At 63.5% G+C, this 20,438-nt stretch overlaps 3 protein-coding genes across 3 annotated transcripts; 1 reads left to right on the top strand and 2 right to left on the bottom strand.

Moving 5' to 3' along the window:
* Positions 1–1,418: 1,418 nt before the first annotated feature.
* C10H16orf91 (chromosome 10 C16orf91 homolog) lies at positions 1,419–3,342 on the bottom strand. Its single transcript, XM_002920178.4, has 2 exons — positions 3,224–3,342; positions 1,419–3,147 (listed from the first exon to the last, which is right to left on the bottom strand). The coding sequence occupies exons 1-2, from the start codon at positions 3,253–3,255 to the stop codon at positions 2,778–2,780; spliced, it is 402 nt and encodes a 133-aa protein (XP_002920224.1). The 5' UTR covers positions 3,256–3,342; the 3' UTR covers positions 1,419–2,777.
* An 8,569-nt stretch (positions 3,343–11,911) lies between these two features.
* Positions 11,912–12,691, top strand: PERCC1 (proline and glutamate rich with coiled coil 1). Its single transcript, XM_034670665.1, has one exon. The coding sequence runs from the start codon at positions 11,912–11,914 to the stop codon at positions 12,659–12,661; it is 750 nt and encodes a 249-aa protein (XP_034526556.1). The 3' UTR covers positions 12,662–12,691.
* A 708-nt stretch (positions 12,692–13,399) lies between these two features.
* CCDC154 (coiled-coil domain containing 154) lies at positions 13,400–19,887 on the bottom strand (the record flags this gene model as incomplete). The annotated part of the gene is made up of 16 exons (XM_034669594.1): positions 13,400–13,542; positions 13,641–13,828; positions 14,104–14,190; positions 14,475–14,592; positions 14,823–14,899; positions 14,977–15,096; positions 15,673–15,810; positions 15,898–16,012; positions 16,268–16,389; positions 16,477–16,605; positions 16,692–16,793; positions 18,289–18,412; positions 18,771–18,866; positions 19,154–19,200; positions 19,317–19,506; positions 19,595–19,887. Coding segments are annotated over 16 exons (2,073 nt in total), but the record flags the coding sequence as incomplete, so codon positions are not given.
* Between the last annotated feature and the right edge of the window lie 551 nt (positions 19,888–20,438).

Here is a 20,438-nt window from a genome sequence, read left to right as displayed (position 1 = left end):
ACCCCAGACCCCCCTGACTACCCGGCCCCGCGCCGGGCTCGGCAGGGACACGCCTCGAGCGCGCCCCCCCCGCCCCCGGTGCACAGCCCCGCGCCCCCGCGGGCTCCCCTGGTCCACGTTCATCCCAGCCCGCCCTCAGGCGGACCCCGGCCCACCCCGCAGCGCCCTGCGCCACCCGGAGCAGGTTCCCCGCGTGGAGACAGCGGGCTGGCCGCTCGCCCTCGCACTTCTCTCATTCATCGACTCTGACCCCCGGGCTGGGTACGGAGCTGCAAAGAATGGACGCGGTTGCTTAGAGCTGGGTGTGGGACATGCGGGGGTCCGTGCGCCATTGCTTAAGGCTACCCAGCTTTAAGGAGTGCGAACAGGTCCCATATTAGATTGTGGTCACGGCTGCCCCAAGTGAATATCCGAAACATTTTTTTTTCATTATGTACTTCAAGTGGGTGAATTGAATAGCATGTGAATTATGTATCAATAACGCTGATCTTCAAAAAGAATCCAAGAGGCTCACAGCCAAGGGGGAGTCACACGCCCCTCCCGTCACCAGCAGGGTGCGTGGGGACACACAGAGGGTGGGTATTCCGGGAAGCAAGCAGCAGCAGCAGGGTCCTGGCTCAGTGACCCCGGTGGAGGAAGGAGGGTGTGCACTTTGGGAAGGAGAACCCAGGCCCAGAGCACACCGTTTTGTAAATATGGGGCATGAGACATTTTTGAACATGTTCAACCTGGCTAGTAATTAAATTAAAAATTTTCTAGGGGCGCCTGGGTGGCACAGCGGTTAAGCATCTGCCTTCGGCTCAGGGCGTGATCCCGGCGTTATGGGATTGAGCCCCACATCAGGCTCCTCTGCTATGAGCCTGCTTCTTCCTCTCCCACCCCCCTGCTTGTGTTCCCTCTCTCGCTGGCTGTCTCTATCTCTGTCAAATAAATAAATAAAATCTTTAAAAAAAAAATTTTCTAAAAAACCAAATTAAAATAAGGCAGAACCCATGGAGCGGGCAGACGTTTTCTGAACAGAAACCCCCAAAGCTGGTGACCTGCACCAAGACGAGCCCTTGAAGAAGCGTGGCCTGGCAAGGACAAAACAGTTCAGTAATAAAGGGCTTTCCCTAGCGGTTTACCTGTCCACCTGCTCTGCCCGCCCCCCCTTGGAAAAGCCCAGGTGGGGGAGGGCCTACTCACACAGGCGCCAGCTGGCCTTGGTCTTCCTTTTGCTCATGACAAGACCCACCCGTGTCTGGGATGTGAAGTCTGCAACCAGAAAACCCCTCCCTGGCCGCTGCCCAGGCGACACTCAGGATTTGTTCCCACGTGGCACACGATGTATTGTCAAAAACAGTACTACCCACCCTTGTGTTTTGCAAACCTGTGTATTTATATACACACAAAACAATTTGGAAAAGTAAACAACAAAGTTTTCACAGCGGTTAGATTTTCAGTATTTCTGATTCTCTTCCTTACAGTATATAATTTTCCAGGTAAGTCACTTGCTTTTGTCATATGAGAATTAATTTTAATTAAAACAAAAATTCTTTTTGTTAGGTCTTGTTTTTTTTCCCTGCAGGAACTAGTGAGGAAAGTAAGGGTTCAGGTCTGAATGACCTGCTCAAACAAAACCCTTCACAATTCAACAGAGAGCCGTCAGGCCGGGTTGGGGAGGGGGCCACTTCCCTGTTCCCGCTGGGGTAACAATGTAGCTGAGCTACGATCAGGCCAACCTTTCCAAACCTTGATCTGTCTCTAAATAATGAACATACTTGTATGGGTTCCATTTCCCTACTGAGCCCGATTTACCCAGGTGGGCGGGACATTCAGAGGACTCCCACAGAGACCCTTCCAGAAGCCAGCAAGCTGGCAGGTAGCCCCCAGCTTTCAAACACCTGAATGAAAGAACCTCCAGGTAACTTCGGCACCACAGGCATGCCAAGATAAAACCTGCCACTAGAAGCATGAATAAAATCTTCCTTTTGTGCATCTTGTATTTAATTCAGAATTAAGCAGTTTTACTAAATAGTACTTGAAAAGCATATCATTTAGATACCCAAAAATATTGCCTGCAATTTGTCAAAAGAAATACTTATCAGTCTTATTCTACTCAGAAAATTGTCACCTTGCTAAAAATAAAAATCTCTAGAGCTGAGAAAGCTCATTATTTCTGGTATCCTTGGTAAATTCCACAATTTACATTTAGATTTCTTTCCTCAGTTCCTACTCCGGAAAAACAGAAAACCAAAGGAACTGAAAAGGACTAAAATCTTTTTTTTTTTTTTAATGAGATACAAAAAGGGGGAGGATTGGCTTAATTCCACGTTACCAAGTTAAAATATACTGTCAGTTTGCAAAACTAACGTCAATTTCTACGCACTACAGTACACCGCAAACGAGAAGTTTAACAACTTTCCTGCCAGTTATTCTGTCTCGGGAAGCAAATGACCTGCAAACCGGATCACAGTGATCACAAGTGTCACCAGAATTGCTTTGCAAACAAGATCACGGTAGAAAGGCACATCACAAATCCAACAGCGCACAGTGCAACCAAAACCTTTTCTGGGGATCTGAAAATGAAATGTCTTTGGACGTATTCGTTGGGCATCAAGTGTTTGGCAAAGAGCCAGATCCGACGTGACGACGTTCCGCTCCGCCTTCACGCAGGTCAGCGTGGCCAGGTGAGCCGAGTCCTTCACTCTGGGGACGCGCATAGCCACGGTAGAAACGGCCAAACGCGATGGCAAAAGCGTCAGGGCGCCTGCCTATCCCCTCGCCGCTAGCGCCCGCTAAGTTCTCGCCTGCTGGGCAGCCGGAGCTCCAGGCTCCTGCGAACCATCGCCGGGCTCCGCCTCCTCTTCTTCCCCCAACACCTGTTTCAACCACCGGTCCGCGCCGGTCTCCTGCCTAAGGAAGCACCAGATGACCACAACCATGAGGGAGAGGCTGAAGGGCAACACCCTCCACCAGGGCCGTTGCTGCTCCTTTCCGAGGGAATGCTGCACCGTCCAGCGGGACGGGTGGGCTCTGCTGGAGGAAAAGTGAACGGGACGGTCAGGGTCGTCCTCTTCCTCGGCCGCGGGCGGGGCCGGAGTCCGGCCACCGAGCGGCGGCTGGTTTCGGGAAGCCCAGCGCACGAACCTCAGCGCCCGGACGGCCCTGGAAGAGAGACAGCCGTGAGCGCGCCCACCCGTCGCTCCCGCCCTCGGCCCCTCCGAGAAGCCGCACAGCTCACCCGGCCGCCGGCGGACATAGGACGCCGCGCATCGCGACCCGGCCTCCGCATTCGGCGCCGCGTCGCGGCCTGTTTGCGTCACTTCCGACGCGCGAAACCGGAAGCCGGGCGCCGTTCGAGGCCTCGGTTCACGACTACAGAACGTGGGTCCACTCGCGCGACGGAAATGACGCGCGCTCTCGGGACGTCTCTTCCGTCGCAGCTAGCCGCCCCCGGCAGCCCACAAGGGCATGCTGGGAAGTGTAGTTCGCTCTCAGCCCGAAGAGGAAGGAGCCCGTGAGGTTCCTGGGTGCCGGGCCGGCTGGAGCGAGATCGTCGCCCTGGCTCCCACGCACCCCACACCCTTCCTGCCGTGCAGGCGCAGCCCCGGGACTCGTGCGGCTGCGGGACCGCAGGCCCTCGCCTACGGTCTGGCGCTCTGCCTTGCTCGGTGCCGGGCACCCAGAGCTGCCTCTAGACCCAAACCGCTCTGCAGGACGGCGTTTCCGCGCAGTGCTCGGCCTCGGGGCCGCGATCCCTCAGCCAGCGCCACAGGGCGCGCGCACGGCGCTCCCCCGGCGGCTGCTCGCCCCGGGCCCGCGGAACCACGTGCGCACGTGCACGGGGCCCAGCGCGCTGCCCTCCTGGGACATCCCGAGTCAGGCTGGGGGGGCGGGGAGAGGGTGTCCTTCGGGCTGCCCCGGGGCTCCCTTCTCTGCCGGTAGGGAAGCTGCTGGAGCTTTTGTCCTCAGGGCAAACCGGTCTTGGTGTTGCTGATCTTTCCCGGCAGAGGACCGCGTAGGGTGGGTGTCCAGGCGTCATCACAGACGTCGTGGGGATGTGTGTGTGTGTAGGGGGGTGACTGGGTGACAAAATCAGATCATGAGGCCACCTTGTGAACTGTAATGTTTTGCCTCCCTAATTCAGCATCTTCGCCTCTGGAGCGCCCCTCTGCTGCACCTGCTTCCTGGAGAAGCACCAGAGTCCGCGGTTCTGCGCCCCGCCCTGCCCCTGCCCCGCCAGGGACTCTCCAGACATCAGGGCGAGGGCGGCAGGCTGGAGATGTTCCCTGGGCAGCCACATCTGGGAGTCCCCCCCCCAGCCTGGGAAGCCCGCCCCTGATGCCCTGCGGCAGCTCAGCTCCCAGCCCAGGACTGTGCTCAGAGCTGCTGTGTCAACAGAGGCAGCTGTGCGCCCGGTCCTCCTCCCTGGGCCCCACCCCACCTGTTCCACCCTGTCCATGCAAATTTACCGGCGAGAACTCTCTAATGTAAGAAGAAAATAGAGTTTCATTCAAACCCCACTTAGGAGAGCTGCGGGGGAAACAGATCTTCACGGGGAAGAAAGTTCTGCAGAGTGAGCTGTTTCTACATTACGTACTTTTGTACATCTTGCAGAAGCTCAGAAGATTAAAGATTAGTATATAAGCAGGAATTAAGAGCTTCAACTTGACGGAATGCAGGGAGCAGAGTGTGGATGACACGTCAAAGACAAGCTGGTTTTCCTTAGGCTGCTCATTCACAAAGCGGATGCACACTGCGTGTGTAGCGGGCCGTCTTAAGTCAGGCTTTCGGTTTAAACAAAGTTCATGTACAGTCATCCTGATACAGAAATCTAAAATGGCTTCCCTTGTATATCAGACCTTTAGAGTTTTCCTCTCATCTACCTCAGAACCCCACCCGAAATCACTGCCAAACCAACACACCCACAGAGAACCCCAGGAGACCCTGCTGCTGACTGGAGGAGGGGACTCAAACTGTGGGAGAATGGCCAGAATCATCCTGGTGTGCAGCCTGGAGCGCTTCCTGGCGGAGATGGAAATCAAAGAGCTCCGGGGTTAGGGGTGGAGGTGCTGACTGAGGCTGATGCAGCCACCTGGTTGGGATGCTTGAGGGCATTGAGCACAAGCTGGAGTGGGGGCAGAGGTGGGGGCGGGGAGAGGGGTAGGGGCTGGGACTTCACCCGGGCTTAGATGGGTGACAAAAACAAGACACCTTGGACAGGTGACCTAACCTGTTAAGCCTCCACTCCCTCAGCTGTATATAGGGTGTCACACGCCTTTTTCAGGATGTTGTGAGCCCGTGCTGGGGAGTCCTTGGCCGGTCCTTGGGACAGCTGTTACGACTGATAATGGGACAGCTTGGAGGCACCCTTCCATCCTGGGGCAGCGGAGGTCACCCTTACTGCCCTCAGGTTGTTAGGGGCTTTCAAGGCCAGAGCCTGGGAGGAGCAGTGAATACGCTCGCAGTGAAGAACGAGCAAATCCAGGGGCGCCAGGGGGGGCTCAGTGGGTTCTTGATTTCGCCTCACCTCACGGTCTCAGTCAAGCTCCCTGCTCCCTGGGGCGTCTGTTCAAGGATTCTCTCCCTCTGCCCCCCCTCCCCTGCTCCTGTGCGCTCACCTGCTCTCTCTAGTAAATACATAAACCTTAAAAAAAAAAAAAAAGAGCAAATCCTTGCGTCCCAATGACTGCTCCTCTGTCCCCAATTCCTGCAGTCACTTGGTCTCCATTGTAGGTCAATGCACTATGCAAAACACATCCAACCTGTGGAGTCTTTGTTGTTTTTTAAAGATTTTACATATTTACCTGAGAGAGAGAGAGCGAGCTCGAGCTCGCACATGCAGGAGCAGGGGGCAGGGGCAGAGGGAGGGAGAGAAGCAGACTCCCCGCTGAGCAGGGAGCCTGATGCGGGGCTCGATCCCAGGACCCCGAGATCATGACCTGAGCGAAAGGCAGATGCTTCACCGACTGAGCCCCCCAGGCGCCCTGGTCGTGTAGAGTCCAAAGAGGGCATGAACTTGGGGCCTCTGGGAGCTGGCCTGATGCGCGTAGCTGGGGTCTCCTGTTAGACAGAAGCAACTTCCGAGGACAGCTGTGGATCAGGCCACTGCGTGACCCCTCGTGACGAAACAAGACCCTTCTGTAATCACATCTGAACACACGAAATACGGACAGAGCCCAGACCTCAAAATGGACCGGACACCTCCCCCTGTCCTGGCTGATGGAAAGGACACCGTCCTTCTCCAGCTATGGCCGGACCCCACCTCGTCCGCCCTCCTCCTGGATAAGAAGCGTACATGGGTTGCCATGCCGGGCTGAACTCTGTCCTCCCAAATTCACCTTCACCCAGAACCTCAGCCCATGACGTTTCTCAGAAATAGGGTCCTTGCAGATGTAGGTCAGAGGACGTCACCCGGGATGAGGGGGCCTAAATCCAAGGACAGGTGTCCCCCTAAGAGAAGGGGAGAAGATACAGAGACACATGGGGGAGGCCATGCAGAGAAGCCCCAAGCCAGGGAGCACTGAGAATTGCCAGTAACACCAGAAGCTGAGAGAAAGGCCCCGAACAGGCCGTCCCCCGGCCCTGCCGACACGTTCACTTCAGGCTCTGGCCTCCAGACTGAGAGAACTTGCTGCTGTAGTGAGTCAGCCGCTGTGTGGTGCTTGTCACGGCAGCCCCGGGATGCGGGTCCAGGACGCGGGTCCTGGAGGCGCCGTCGCACAGCCCCCTGCTTCCCCACAGCAAGCAGCCCAGAGCCGAGTCCCTCACGAGACCCTGGCTCGAACCCACAGCCCTTTCCAAGGCCCTCCTCCTGAGACACTCACATCCCCGACCCGACAGGGCCTGGGTGACAGGTGCCCCGGCTGCAGACTCTGGTCCGAGCCCCCGCCCCCACCCCCTTGGGGCATAAACCAACACCTCGGCCTCCATTATCTCAAAGCACACAGAGAAACCTTTCTGGGGTCTAATGTCTTGCTAATGGGTGGGGAGGGCCCAGCCCTTATGTGCCCAATGGCAGGGCCGGTTTGCCTGAGAGCTGACATATTGGGGGTATTGATTTTCCCCAGAAAGATCAATATGGGGTGCGTGGGGACAGGCAGGTCCACGCCTTCAGAAGAGCCGAGCCTCTTCCCCAGGGACGGAGGCCTGACAACAGGGGCAGGGGCTGGCAGGGGCCGCGAGGGCATAGAGCTCTGTAAGGCCGGGCACTGCCCACACCGGAGCTGGCTGGGAGCGGGTGCTGGGACATGTGCTGGGGCCCGAGCCTGGCAGCCTGCATGCATCAGTCCCAGCCCCACTCCAGGGGTCCCGGTGGGCGGCAGGGGGCTTGGGACACCCATGTCACTTGGCCTGGCCCTGGCCACCCAACACCCGGCTGGACGTGTGGGGCAGTGATTCTGGGAAAGTGTGTCTCCACCAACCCAGCCTTGCCAGTGATAAAAGCCAGAGTTCAGCCTCTGCTCTGGACTCCTGCGTTCCTTTTGAACATGGCTCAGGCTCAGAAGTAGCAGGGATGCAGATAACACATGCACACCCTGCTATCAGCCCCTCTCATGCCTGTCACCCACCTTCACTCCCTCAGGCTGTGCTCTGTGGGGCCCTGTCATTGACTGCTGGGACTAGTGCAGTAGTATTCTCCCTGTTCTCCAGGTTCAGGCTTCCTTTGTCCAGATGCCCACCCCACACTGCCCAGGTTCCTCTTCCTAAAACTTTATCAGCTCTGGTGTCTCCCCCGAATCTAAAATTCTCTGTCCTAGGCTAGGGTTTCCCCCTTGGTCTCTGATCAGGCAGAAAAAAGCATTGGGATTATGCCAGCAGAAACAGACAGGGAAGGTATGGCTATTTGTGGACAGTCTTCCCATGGCTGGCGTTAGTGAACAGCTCTTCACTGAGCCACTTGCAGGACCCCCCCCCCCCCCGCAAAGCCCCAACTCGACCGACCATGGGCCTGAGGCAGAGGCCAGGATGGAGAAGTAGGCCTGTGGGGGGTTGGGGAACAAGGGCCCTGGAAGGAGTGGACCCTGGGGGTGGCGACCATGGTGGGTCCTCTCTGTGAGAGCCCCACCCTCACCCTGAGGTTTGCTCCAGCCACAGAGGGCAGAGCTGAGCGCCGGGGCTGCCCTGGCTCCTCGTGGCTGGCAGAAGGGCCAAACTCCGTGGCCCGGCCAGGAGGCTCTGCACGCCACCTCCTTACCCCACTCTCCAGCCGATGCTGCCAGCTGGGAGTGTCCTGCGGCTGCCGAGCCCAGACGGAGGGGCTCACAACAGCACTGATGCATTATCGTGCTGTCCGGGGCGCCCAAAACCAGGGTGCCTGCAGGGCGGCTCTCCGGGAGCTCCAAGGGAGAATCACTTCCTTGCATTTTCCAGATTTGGGGACCCTCATTCCACCTTCGAAGCCAGCAGTGACCCTACTCCTACGGTCACATCTCCCCTCTGACCCTAACTGCCCTCCCTTTGGTTGGGACCCCTGTGATGACACTGGGCCCACAGGACAATCCAGGGTCACATCTGCAGGGGCCCTTTGCCATGTGACGGGACATGTCCACAGTCCCTGGGGATTAGGGTATGGATGTCTGTGGGACCACCCAACCACGGGGGCGCCAGCTCCTCATGGCCTTGGCCTTTCCAAGCTGTCCCCTCTGCTGGGACACCTGCACTTCACCCACATGGGACGGGTGAGCTCCTGGTTCCATCCGTGCCAAGCAAACCACCTCCACGAAGCCCCTCCTCTCGTCACACAGGAAGGGACGTTCTGGTGGGCGGGTCCGTAGCCCCACACTGCCCAGCCCGCGCAGGGCACCGATGAGGAGCCCGAATGTCCTCCTGGAGCCTCCACCCAGACTGCGCTCCCCTCGGGTCCTTGAGGCCCCCCTTGGGCCGCTAAGCAAGGTGATACCTGCACCAGCCCAGCCCCTTCCCACCCAGGTCCTGGCCCCAGGCAGTCCTGAGGGGCAGCAGGGGGCGCTGTGGCCACGGTCCGGGCACCTGTGGGGCCCCTCCCTGGGGTCCCTGGCTGTCCGGCAGGCCTGAGGCTGACTGCGCTGGGTCAGATGGGACAGCAGCGGCTGGGGGAGGGTCACCCCACGGCCAGAGGCTGGACAACGGTGTCATTGAACCCGGGGTCTCGGGGCAGAACTGTGGCTGTGCCTGAGGTCAGTTTCTGGGGACCGAGGCCCAAATGTAGACCGGACTCACAAGACAGATTGTGTCCTGGCCTTGTCCGGGGACTTGGGGAGGGGCCGTGATGATCAAGGAGGCCTGGCGGTCCGCACGACCTGTGCGCTTCCTGCACGGGGGCCCAGCCAGATGACCTGCTGTGAGACGACGTCAGCTCCAAAGACCCCCCCTCCCCACCTGGGCAAGTCACTAGCCTGGCCGGGATCCCATGCTTCGTTTCCCTGTCCTTGCCCCAAAGCTGGGCGTCCTCATGACTCCTCCATTGGGCCCTCCAAATGCCCAAGAAATGCCCAGCAGCACCCCCCCCGTGGTCCCCACTTGCAGGAAAGACCTGGGTCTGTGCCCACACCCCGTGTGTAATGGGGTGTCACTAGGTAGGAGAGATGCTGTCTACCGTCTGAAGGCAGCAGAGCCTGGAGCCAAGGCCAAGGGCCCAGGGAGGACTGCGAGGACGTCCCTGGAAGGGTGAGCGCCCATTGGTGGGAGGGATATCGGGGCCCGGGGGCCCACAAGCTGTGAGGGGGCTGCTGTCCTGTTCTCGGAACCTGGCTGGCCCACAAGCACCAGTGGCTTTGAGCCACAGTGGACGGACTCTGGAATCCTCCCATCCGGCCCGGCGCGGGGGGGTGGGGGCTGCTCCAGAGGAGCGAGGCACCTAGCAGAGGCCACGGTTGGGGAATGACTGTCCCCCAAAACTTACGTCCACCTGAACCTTGGAATGGAACCTCATGCAGAAATCGAGGTTTGGCAGCTGTAAGGAGTATGAGGTCACACGGGATCCCCGTGGGCCCTGAATCCACCAATTGGTGTTTGTAAGAGAGAAACGTGGACAGAGACTTCTGTGGGACGTGCATGACGGTGAGACAGCTGCAGCCAAGGAGCCCCACAGCGGACGCCAGGAGGGAAGCGTGGGTTCCCACCCAGACAATGCCCCTTTGCTGCTCCAAGCCCAGTTTGGGTGATGGGCTCCTGTGGCCCCAGGACACTCAGGCAGCCCTAGGCGGCAGCCCCTGGGGTCCTGCGGGGAGGCTCACGAGGATGCCACTAGTGGGCTCCATGGTGGGGTGCAGCGGCACGGGCGCCAAGCCCCACAGAAGAAGGTGCGGGACCAGCTCGGACCCTGGGGGTGAAGCCCTGTGTCGGGGGAGCAGGGGCCAAACTGGGTTTGTTGTAAACACAGGTGCAGGGAGCTCTGGGATGGCAGGAGCTGGCCGCGGGGCTGGGAGTCCTGCAGCCACTCCTGGGGAGTGGGACTGCTTGCAGCGCCCTGGAGGGCCCGGCGGTCGGAGGGGGCCACCTGCATGAGAGGCCGCCACCTCTGGTCCCTGCGGCCTCCACTCCCCGGCCTGCCGGCTCCAACCGCCGGCCTGGAGCACCGTTTACCCAGAGAACCGCGGAAGCAGGATGCCCTCCAGAGAGGGCTACTCCAGAAGTCAAAATAGCATGAAATTTAATTTTCCGCCTATTTGACAAGGCTTGGTCCGGGTCCCAATCAGCGGTGGAGATAAGGGTCCTCGGCCCCGGGTGTGAGCCAGCTGGGCCTGCAGCAAACACTCCATGGTCCCCGGGCAGGTTGAGGCTCCCCCTGCGGGGCCCTGGTTGCTGGGCGCTAAAGCAAACGGGCTCTATTTGCCCAGTCTGCGATGACAATGCAGTCACCAAATATTTGCCAGCCCGGCCGGCCGCAGAGCCAGCTATAAATGCTTGGGCCCAGGTGGAGGTGGGTCTGCCCCGCAGGAGCTGGAGGCCGCAGCAGGTAGGAGCCGGACTGGGCGGCGGTTGGGGAGGGTGCTGGCCCCAGGGGCCTGGCCTCCTCCCCCTTCCCCGGGAGGCTGTGGGCCTTCTGGCCAGGTGGGCTGTGCGGACCACCCACCCATCCACCGGGAGGGCAAGGGGTGGGGCTGGGGAAGGAGGGCGCCCACGTGGGTTTCCCCAGGGCCCAGTGTTGAGGCCACGGGACTCCCAGCAGGGAAGAGGGGCCCCAGCACTGTGAGGGACAGCCAGCACACAGTGAGGACGGCAGGCAGCGGGCGGCCCCTCCCAAGGGAACCTTGCTGGGGTGGGATTCTGGGAGCCCCTCCTCCCTTACTCCACACCACCCTCCCATTCTTCCCTTCCTGCCAGGAGGCAAAAGGGGCCTCCCTGCTGCAAGCTGCCCCCCGCACTCGTCCCCAGGGGACAGAGCGCTGCAACCTCAGAGTCAGCCCCATTTGGCCTCAGGCCACCTCTGTCTCTGTCACCTCCCCCAGATCCCACTCCACCCGCCCTGCCCTGAGCCCCAGACTCACATACCTTCCCTGCCTCCTGCTGACCCACCGACCCCTCCAAACCCGGGGTGCCTGGGTCTCTCACCTGTGGCCCTGCCAGAGAGCACATGGAAGCCTGGGGCCCGCACGGCGTCCATGCTGTCAGACGGCCCCGGGGGAAACAGCGCCCGGCTCTGGGCCTGCCCCAAGCCCGGGAGACCCCCGAAGCCACTGGGGCTCTGGGACCCGGACCTAGCGTGCTGCTCGAGGCAGCCAGGCCCAGCTCCCAGGGCTGCCCCCGCCAACACCAGGCTGGCCTGTTGGCCAAGAACCGACTCTGCAGCCCCGCGCCCACGGCTCTAGTCTCTGCGCACCTCCCCGGCGTCTGACCTGCTCCAAGCATGAGTGTGGCTGCACAGGCCCCGGGACCCGAGGGCTAGCCTGACCCCCACCTTCCTCCCCAGCCGCACCCGCTGCCCCAGAAACGCGGGCTCGAGGACATGGCCGCGGGCGTGATCCGGCCTCTCTGTGACTTCCGGCTGTCCCTGCCCACCCGCCGGCCCTTCCCGGCCTCAGACCCGGAGCCCCAGGAGACCTCTGAGGACGAGGACGAGGACGAGGAGCCGGAGGCGGAGGGGTCAGGGGGCCGCGGCCCAGCCCCCCAGGCCTCAGGCTGGGCCCCAGCAGCAGCCCCTCCTGGCCCGAGCAGCCCGGAGACGCCCCTGCAGCTGCTGCGGTTCTCGGAGCTCATCAGTGGCGACATCCAGAGGTACTTCGGCCGCAAGGACCGGGGGCAGGACCCGGACGCCTGCGACATCTACGCGGACGACAGCGCAGCCCGGGACCTCCAGCGCGCTGACCTGGCGCGCCTGACCCCGGGCGGGCCCCCAGACGGAGACGAGGCTGCGGAGCCCGGAGTCCTCTCCCCCAGGGGTCCCGAGGGGCAGGCGCGCGGGCTGGGGCCCCTGGCCGAGCTCTTCGACTATGGGCTGCGGCAGTACTCAGGGCCCCGGGCCCCAGCCGGCAGGCGGCTCAGGCTGGAGCGCAAGTACGGCCACATCGTCCCCATGACCCAGAGGAAGCTGCCGCTCTCCTTCTGGGAGGAGCCGGCCCCCGGCCCCCTGGGCCTGCTTCACCCTGGCACGCCCGACTTCAGCGACCTGCTGGCCAGCTGGTCAGCGGAGACTGGCCCCGAGCTGCCCGGGGGAGGGGCCCAGGCCCTGGACGGGGTACAGCTGGCCGAGGCCTAGCGAGCGGGCCAGGGTCCGTGGGGGTGAGGGGGAGCAGCGGGCATTGCCTTTCCTTAAGGTGTGTGGCTTGGAGGAGCCCCAGGGGCCTTCCAACCAAGGTGGCCAGCAGCAGGACAGGCCAGCTGAGGTAGGGACTTCCCAGGCCCGGGAGGGCAGGCCAGAGGCCACCCGGGCAGGGAACGGGTAGGAGCTGCCTCCCCAGGCACCCTGGCCCTCTGCCCTTGGAGCTCCGCCCCCAGGAGGGGAGGCCCTGGGCTCAGGGGGTCTGCACACTGTGCCCCACTCTGGGCGAGGCCCACTGGCCATCCAGACCAGCCCTGAGAGTCCAGGTTGGCAGCCGCCCACCTGGTCGGTCCTGGGGCTGCCCCTCCTCCCGGCCCCACAGCGGGTGGCAGGACCAGCGACTGCGGGGTGAGCAAGGGTTTTCTTGGGGGCAGGAAGAAGGGGCACTGCCCCGAGTGTGTGAGTAAACATGCTGTGTGCTCCCTGGAAGAGGCAGGAAGAGCCACTTCCCTGCTGCCACGGCACAGGTGTGAAGGGCTCGGCCGGCTGCCAAGGGGCCAAGGGACGCCAAGCCTGGGCCAGCTGACCCTCGAGGGGGCCTGCAAGGAGCGGCTGGGGGTCCGGGATGCTGTGGCTGTGGGCAGGATGACCCAGGAAGGCGCCGGGGCTGGGGCTCGGCTGGGTTCGGGCAGGAGAAGGGTGCGCTCCTGGGAAGGAGCTCTGGACTCCAACAAGGACAGGAGCTGCCCATTTATTTCTGGGAAAGGGGCACGGACGTGAGCTGGCACGTAGGCTCTTGGCAGAAGGACTTTTCCAGGAACACGCTTGGCCTCCGCCGGGCCACCAGGTTCATGAGGACCGCCTTCCACTGCAGCCACCTGCCCGGACACACGGCTCATGCCCCCTGGCCTCGGGGCCTCCCCAGGACCACCCCAGACCTGGAGGGGTCTCCAGAAGGCGGCTCCCCACGGCCCACCTCACGGCCTGATACACGCCCCAGCGGTTCACGGGGACCGCGTCTCCGGGGGCCGCGTCCTTGATGAAGGACTGCTGCTTCCCCAGGGATGTGAGGGCCCTCCTGCCGCCCAGCCTCAGGCCCCACGGGCCCTCCTCGCTCCGCAGGCGCATGATGCTCTCACGCAGGCTGGCCGTCTCCTCCATGCGCTGCGGACAAGGGTGCCGTGAGCAGGGGCCGCTGCAGGAACGCAGGAATCCGGCCAGCAAGGGGCGGGACAGCCCCCGGGATTTCTCTCTCTGGACAAACCTGGGTCTTATCTGCCAGGAAACCCGGCTCGGGCCAGACACGCAGACAGAGGGACGTGGGCAAGCCCACAGGGCTAGGGCCAGCTGGGAGGAGTGGGGGGCGGGGAGCGGGAACCACACCCACCCCACCCCACCCCCTCCTCGGGGGCGGGATCAGCACAGGGGCCGCCTCTCACCAGCTTGGCTTCTGTATTAAACTTGAGGTTCTGGATGGTCTTGTTGTCCTGGATGCTGTTTTCCAATTTCATTATTTGGTTCTGGAACTAAATGTGGCCCTGTTTGTCGGCCTGGATGAGGGCGGCCCCCACCCTGGGCCCCGGGGCAGGAGCTGGCCTCTGACACCGGGTCCTGGCCCCTCGGTGGGTGGTCCGGTGGACCTGGCCAGCGCTCAGGCTGGCTTCTTTCACCGTGATGACACCTCTAGCGTGTGGGGGCTCCACACAGGTGCCCCCACTTCACACGGGCTCTGTGAGCCACTCGACCTTGATGTGGGGCTTCCCCGGGGCCCCTCTGCTGAGCGTGACGGGCACAGGGGCCGCAGGGGTACCGTGGCCAGCTTGCCCTGGATCTCGGCAATCTTCCGCCCGGGGTTGCCCTCCCTGAGCAGCTGCACGGACGACAGCAGGGCGGCCAGTTCCTGCCGCACGGCCCCGACCTCGAACTCTCTGTCGGAATAGGAGGCTGTGTGTGAGGGGAGCAGGGACAGGGCAGGAGGAGGGCAGGGTGTGCAGGGGGTGGGTGCTCAGCTTTGCCACCCCTCCAGTGGGACCTGGGCGTCCCCAGCGGGGGACAGATGGCAAAGCCCAATGACCTGTGCGGGCTGCCCCTGGTGGGGGCCGAGCCCAGAGCTGGGGCGGGGCCGTCCTGTGGGCTGCGGCCAGGGGTCAGGCCTCACCTGGCTTTGCCCTCAGAGGAGATCTTGAGGTCTGAGTCACTCTTGTGCAGGACACACTTGTCGGAGACGGCCTCTATCTGCAACAGACGTGGGGTGGGCGGGCAGCCCAGGCGGCCCAGTGGGGCGGGGGCGACGTGCCCTGGTCCTCACCCACCTGCCGGGGCAAGCTGTCCACACACTGCCGCACCTCCCTCAGACGCGTCTCTGCCTCCTGCTGACACTGCGCCAGGCCCTCCAGCCATTTCTGCACCGAGCCCTCCCACTCTCTCTTTGCCTGGAACACAGACGCCGGCGAGGGCCGGAGCTGGGGCACGGAGGGGGACGGACAGATGGACGGGGCCCCCTGGAGCCACCATTGGAGCCAAGAGGGTCGAACGCACGCAGCCGAGAGCTCAACACGGTCTGCATGGGGGGACAGGGGTCGGCAGGGACGGGGACAGACAGCCGCCCCCAGATGCAGGAGAGGGTGACCACCGGCATCCACCAGCAGACGAACACGCAAACCGGTCACACGCTGTGTGCGCGCCCTTGTAGGAAACGCCCAGAACAGGCAAGTCCACAGAGGCCGGCAGCAGGTCGGGGAGGCCAGGAGCCACAGGGTGGGGAGGGACCACTAGCCGCACGGGGCTTCCTCTGTGGCGTCAGAGCAGATGTCCTGGTGACAGGGTGGCTGTTCAGCCCTGAGGACGCGAGAAGCCACCGAGCCCCTGGCTTTGCGAGGGTGGACCACACGATGTCAACGACACCATGACAGGAAAGAAGGAGCCCGCGGCGAGGGCTTGCCAGCCGCCATGGAAGCCGATGTGTGCTGGGGGCCATGGTGGGCCTCGCGGCCAGGGTCCCCGCTCACCTCTCGAAGCCGCACGCTCAGTGTCTGCTCCTGCAGATCCAGTCTCCAGCTCAGGGCCACCAAGTGGTCACTCAGGTCCTTCACCTGCTTCCCCACCTCGGCCAGCGACAGCTCCAGGGCCTGGCTCTTCTCTTGGAGCTGCGGGGGGCGGGGGGGGGCGAGTGTGGCTGCCTGGGGAGGCGAGGGCCCCCCCGTGGGTGCTGACCTGGCCCCTGGTGCCCTCACCAGCTCCAGCACGCTGTGGGCCTCCTGTTGGGCCAGCTGGCCGGCCTCCAGGCTCTCCTGCAGGAAGGTGGCCAGCTCCTCGGCCCGGCTCTCCTCCAGGTGCCCCTTGCTGTCCCTGGGGGTTGGTGCCAACACAGATGGTCCCTCAGCCGAGGCTGCCCCCCCCCGCAGAGCCGGGCCACGGAAGGAGCCTGGCTGCTGGGTCCAGAGCCATCCAGGAGACCCCGGGGGAACAGGGGACGGAGAATGGTCACAGGGCCCCCCGGACGGGGCTCCATCCCCTGGTGCGTGCAGAGTTCTCCACGGGGGCAACAGGAACTCCTGTCCAAGGGTGCCGGGCGCCGCGGAGAAAGGCGGTTCAGACACCCACCAGGCCTTCTGCTCGGCCCGGAGGATCCGGTTCAGAGACACCTGGTTCTGTCGCACGAACTTGGTCAGCTGGATCACGGCCCGGTCCAGGCCCCGGCACTGCTCCACGAGGCGGCCTTCTTCCTGCTGCCGTGCAGAGGTGGCCCTGAGCCCCCGCCCTGGTTGCCCGGATGCCCCCGCCACCCGCCGCCCCCAGCCCCGGCCGCCCACCTCGTGCCGCCCCTGTAGCGCCCGCACGCGCTCCTCGGCCAGCTCCTGCAGCCTCTGCCCCCGGCGTTCCAGCTCCCCCCGCAGGCTGCTCTCCGCCTGCAGCCGGGCGCACTCCGAGGCCTTCATTCTCTGTGGGGAGACAGCCCCCACCTGCCGTGAGCGGGGACGTGGGGGCGGGGGGGGCACGGCCCAGCCGCATGTCCGCGGGCCCCCACCTTCTCCAGGGCCAGGAAGCTCTTCTGAAGGAAGCTGCACAGCTTGGCCTCCCTCTTGAGGAAGCGGAGGCTCATCTCCTCACCGAGCTTGGTCACCTGGGCCTGGGGGAGTCAGTGTGGTTGCCATGTGGTCGGACCGTCCTCCTCGCCTCGTCCGTCCCCTGCCTGGCGGCCCCCGGCCCCCCGGCGAGCTCAGACTGGTCTGTTTTCTTGCCCAACCGTGTCCGTCACAGAGGGCCCCGGGCCCTGAATCCCCTGCTGTCCCTAAGCCCTGCAGAACGGGGCCCACCACACCCCCTTAGGAAGGATGGCAGGGGCCACACGTCCCCCCGGAGGGCCAGGCATGAGGGCTGTGAAGGGCCTACAGGCCGAGCTCCGGTGGATCCAGACCACACTCGGTGCTCACGGTGACCGCAGATGCCACCCAGGGCAGGTGGCAGAGCAGCCACGGAACGGCATTCTGAGCTGGGAGCCTCGGTCAGGGGAGCCGAGCGACTGTGCGCACACAGGCACGCACATGCACACACCGACACATGTGCACAGACCCACACACGTCTGTGCGAGCACACGCACTTCGCCCTCGCCCGCCAGGCCCAGCGTGGGGCCCCTCACCCTCCCCGTCCTCCCCACGGGCTCCCTTCCTGAAGCACCAAGGGTCTGAGTGCGCCTGAGACCAGGTGTCAAGGCCCGGGCCCAGCTCCCACGGCCACAGGGCAGGTGCGGCCTGAGCCCCCGCAGATGTTTGAAGCGTATGGGACGTGGGGTCTGGGTCGCAGCTCCTCAGCTCCGCGGTTCCAGTGCGAAACCAGAAATGGACCACAGTGCATGCGTGGGTGTGGCCACGTGCTGATCACACTTGACGAAAACTGGTGGTGGTCACAGCTTGCTGACCCCGGCCTAGCGGGCACGCAGGGGAAGAGGCACCGCTCCACGTGCATGCCCGGCGCACCAGGAATCCTGGGCCCGGCGCCTTCTGGAGCTCCCGACCGTGGCGGCGGGCAGTGTCTCAATGCAGCCAAGACACCAACTCCCTGAAGGGCAGCAGCAAGGGGAAGGCCACCGAAACTGGGCAGCCGAGCTATGTGGGCAGCAGCTGGGGAGCACGGGGCCGGCGCCCCCACCTGCTGCACCGTCGACGCGGTCCCCGGCCTCTGTTTGCAGAGCTCAAGAGGCTGGGTCTAGAGCAGGAGGGAAGTGTGCACCAGCCCAGGGGTGGGGCCGCCCCGGGAATGGCTGAGGAAGGGGCTTCAGACCTACGGTGTTCAATTTTCTGATCTGGGTGCGGGTCACAGGACAGGGAGAAGGACCAGCGGCAGAGCCGCCGCCAGAGAACGACCTTCTGTGATGAAAGATGAGCTCCACCTTGGCGCTGCCAGAGTGGCTGCCACGGGCCGCACATGGCCAAAGGGCCCCTGAAGTGCGGCTCATGCAACCGAGGGACCTAAAACGTTAGCTCTCTCCAGATGGAGCCACCTGTGGCTAGTGGCCACGGACTGGATCGTGCAGGACCTCAGGGTCACCCCCCACCCCGGGACCAACCACGTGGCCGGGAAGGACAGCTCGCCCGGCTGCCCAGGCCCGGCCTCCCTCCCGGTACCTGCATCTTGGCCACCTCGCAGTCCAGCCTCTGGCCTGCGTCCTCCTGGCTCTTCTGCAGGGCACTGCAGGCTGCTTCCCGGAACTGCTTCTCCTGCCCCAGCCTCCTGGCCAGCTCGGCCAACCTAGGGCAACAGCTGCAGCTCACAGCAGCCCAGCCAGCTGGATGGCCTGGCTGGGGAGCCAAGAGGAAGTTGGGGGGCCCTGAGACACTGAGGATGCTTCCCGGGCCCAGGCCCACAGCTGCGGGGCCCAGGCTGACCTGCAGCCAGGCGAGGCAGGGGTTAGATAACCCCACCTGCAAACACAGACAAGGGCAAGACACTGACCTCCGTGTCCCCAGGTGGGGAGCCGAGAGGTGCCTGGGCCAGTGCGACTGGGTGGGGCAGGGGGCGGGGACTCCGGGCTCAAGCCTCTTTTCCCAGTGACCACACGTGGTGGGTCCAGAGCCAGCCCCCCAAGAGGGAGGCAGGCGGTGCCCACCGAAGGCTGGCCTCCTGCTCGGTGCCCTTCCGCTCAGAGTCCTGGAGCGCCTGCTTCCTCCGGATCTGGGTCAGGGCCTCCCGGACCTCCACCAGCCTGGCACACAAGAGCTGCTTCTGCCTGGGGCCTGCCCGGCCTGCCCTCCTGGCTGCCTCTGGGGGTCAGAGTCCTGGCCCAGGGGCCCCAGCAGCCGGCCTCCCGCTACGTTCATACAAACAAACCCAGACTTTTCTGAGTTGGGCCAGGGATGCGTTCTGCTTACCTGAGCAAGACAAGGAGCGGGGGGCAGGCTGATGCCCTGGAGTCCCACCCCAGCCGCTGCTTTCCCAAAGCCCCTGACCCTCCCACTAAGGCCTGTGCCACCGGTGCGGGGGGAGGGGTACCTCTTGTCCAGGGTCTGCATCTGGTTCTGGTTCTGGGGGCTGGGGAGCTGCAAGGAGGAAGGGGAGGCTGAGCCTCGTAGCCCGGCCAGCACAGACGGGGGCCCGAGCTGGGCACAGGGTCCCGGGTACAGGGGAGCCTTGCCTCTGGGTGGGGGCGGCTGACCTCGAGGGCCTCCTTGCCAGGGGCCCGAGCCTCCTGCGGCAGGTCCTGCTGCAGTCTCTTGAGCCCCACGTCCTGCAGCTGCACGCAGGCCCGCAGCTGGAGCATCTCCCGCAGCAGCCTCAGCACGGCTCGCTCACAGCGGTCCTTGTGTCCCCGCAGGGACGCCACCTCGGCCTGCAGGTTGGCCAGCCTGGCCGGGGGAGGAGCAGGCCAAGTAGGACCACGCGTGCCGGGGCCGGGTGGCCTGGCTCTCCCTCCCCAGCTCTGCCCGGGCTCACCACTGCTCCAGCTGCGCCCGGTGCTTGGGGGAGTCCCGCTCCGGGATTGAGGCGGTGGACGCCAGCTGGCTGGACTCGTACCTCTCAGAGATCTCCTCCAGACTCAAGAGCTCGGGGCTGGCCAGTCCTTCCTCGAGCGGGAGCCCCAGGTCCCCCAGGGTGATGGTGCTCGTCTGGGAGGGGGGTGAAGCCCCCGACGAGGGGTTGCTAGCAGCCAGCTCTGCAAGAAGGTGGCTTCCAGACTGATGAAGGGTGCGGGCTCCCAGATGGGGCTCAGGGTAACAGGGACCAAATCACGGCAGCGCGTGGCTGAGTGTCCACTGAGCTCTCTCGTCCGGCTGAGTCGCACAGCCTGGCCCTTGGAGGCCTCGGCTCTTGCTGCCCCACAACAGGGAGGTCGCACTGAGAAGCCCAGGCTCCCACCTGAGGACACACAGCACCAGGAAGCAGAAACAGGACCGTGCCCTGCCTGCCCAGCTCGAGAGGGAGCCCCCCCAGGCAGTAAGGCCCCTTGAGGTCTCAGGAAGCAGAGCCGCCTGGGTGGCCCACACCGCACCCCCGTGCAGGCCTTTCCCTGGACTGTCCCCCCGGCTCGGCCCCTGTTGGCACCAGGCTCACCTGGTAGAGCTTCAGCCACTGCCCAGAGCTGCGCAGACCTGGACACCGGGGTGGCTGGAGGGAGGCAGGGAAGGGGGGGCTGGAAGACTCTGGGGCCTTGGGGAGCACGTGGGGCATGAAGAGGGAGCGCCTGCCCTCACGTCTCCCCTTCTAAGACAGCAGCAAAGTAGGCAGGGCAGGCAGGTGGCAGGGGCTCTTCTCGAACCATCTTTTTCTCACCAGAACC

This window comes from Ailuropoda melanoleuca, chromosome 10 (assembly GCF_002007445.2).
Source record: "Ailuropoda melanoleuca isolate Jingjing chromosome 10, ASM200744v2, whole genome shotgun sequence".
In the NCBI taxonomy this organism is placed as follows: Eukaryota; Metazoa; Chordata; class Mammalia; order Carnivora; family Ursidae; genus Ailuropoda; species Ailuropoda melanoleuca.
Note: the sequence above shows the minus strand (reverse complement) of the source record. Positions and strands in the feature narration are given on the sequence as shown.

Bases quoted from the DNA above. Each gene is read 5' to 3' on its own strand.
- C10H16orf91 (XM_002920178.4), bottom strand. From the start codon at position 3,255: ATGCGCGGCGTCCTATGTCCGCCGGCGGCCGG. The intron at 3,148-3,223 runs GTGAGCTGTGCG...TCTCTCTTCCAG, and splicing joins CTATGTCCGCCGGCGGCCGG to GGCCGTCCGGGCGCTGAGGT.
- PERCC1 (XM_034670665.1), top strand. From the start codon at position 11,912: ATGGCCGCGGGCGTGATCCGGCCTCTCTGTGACTTCCGGCTGTCCCTG.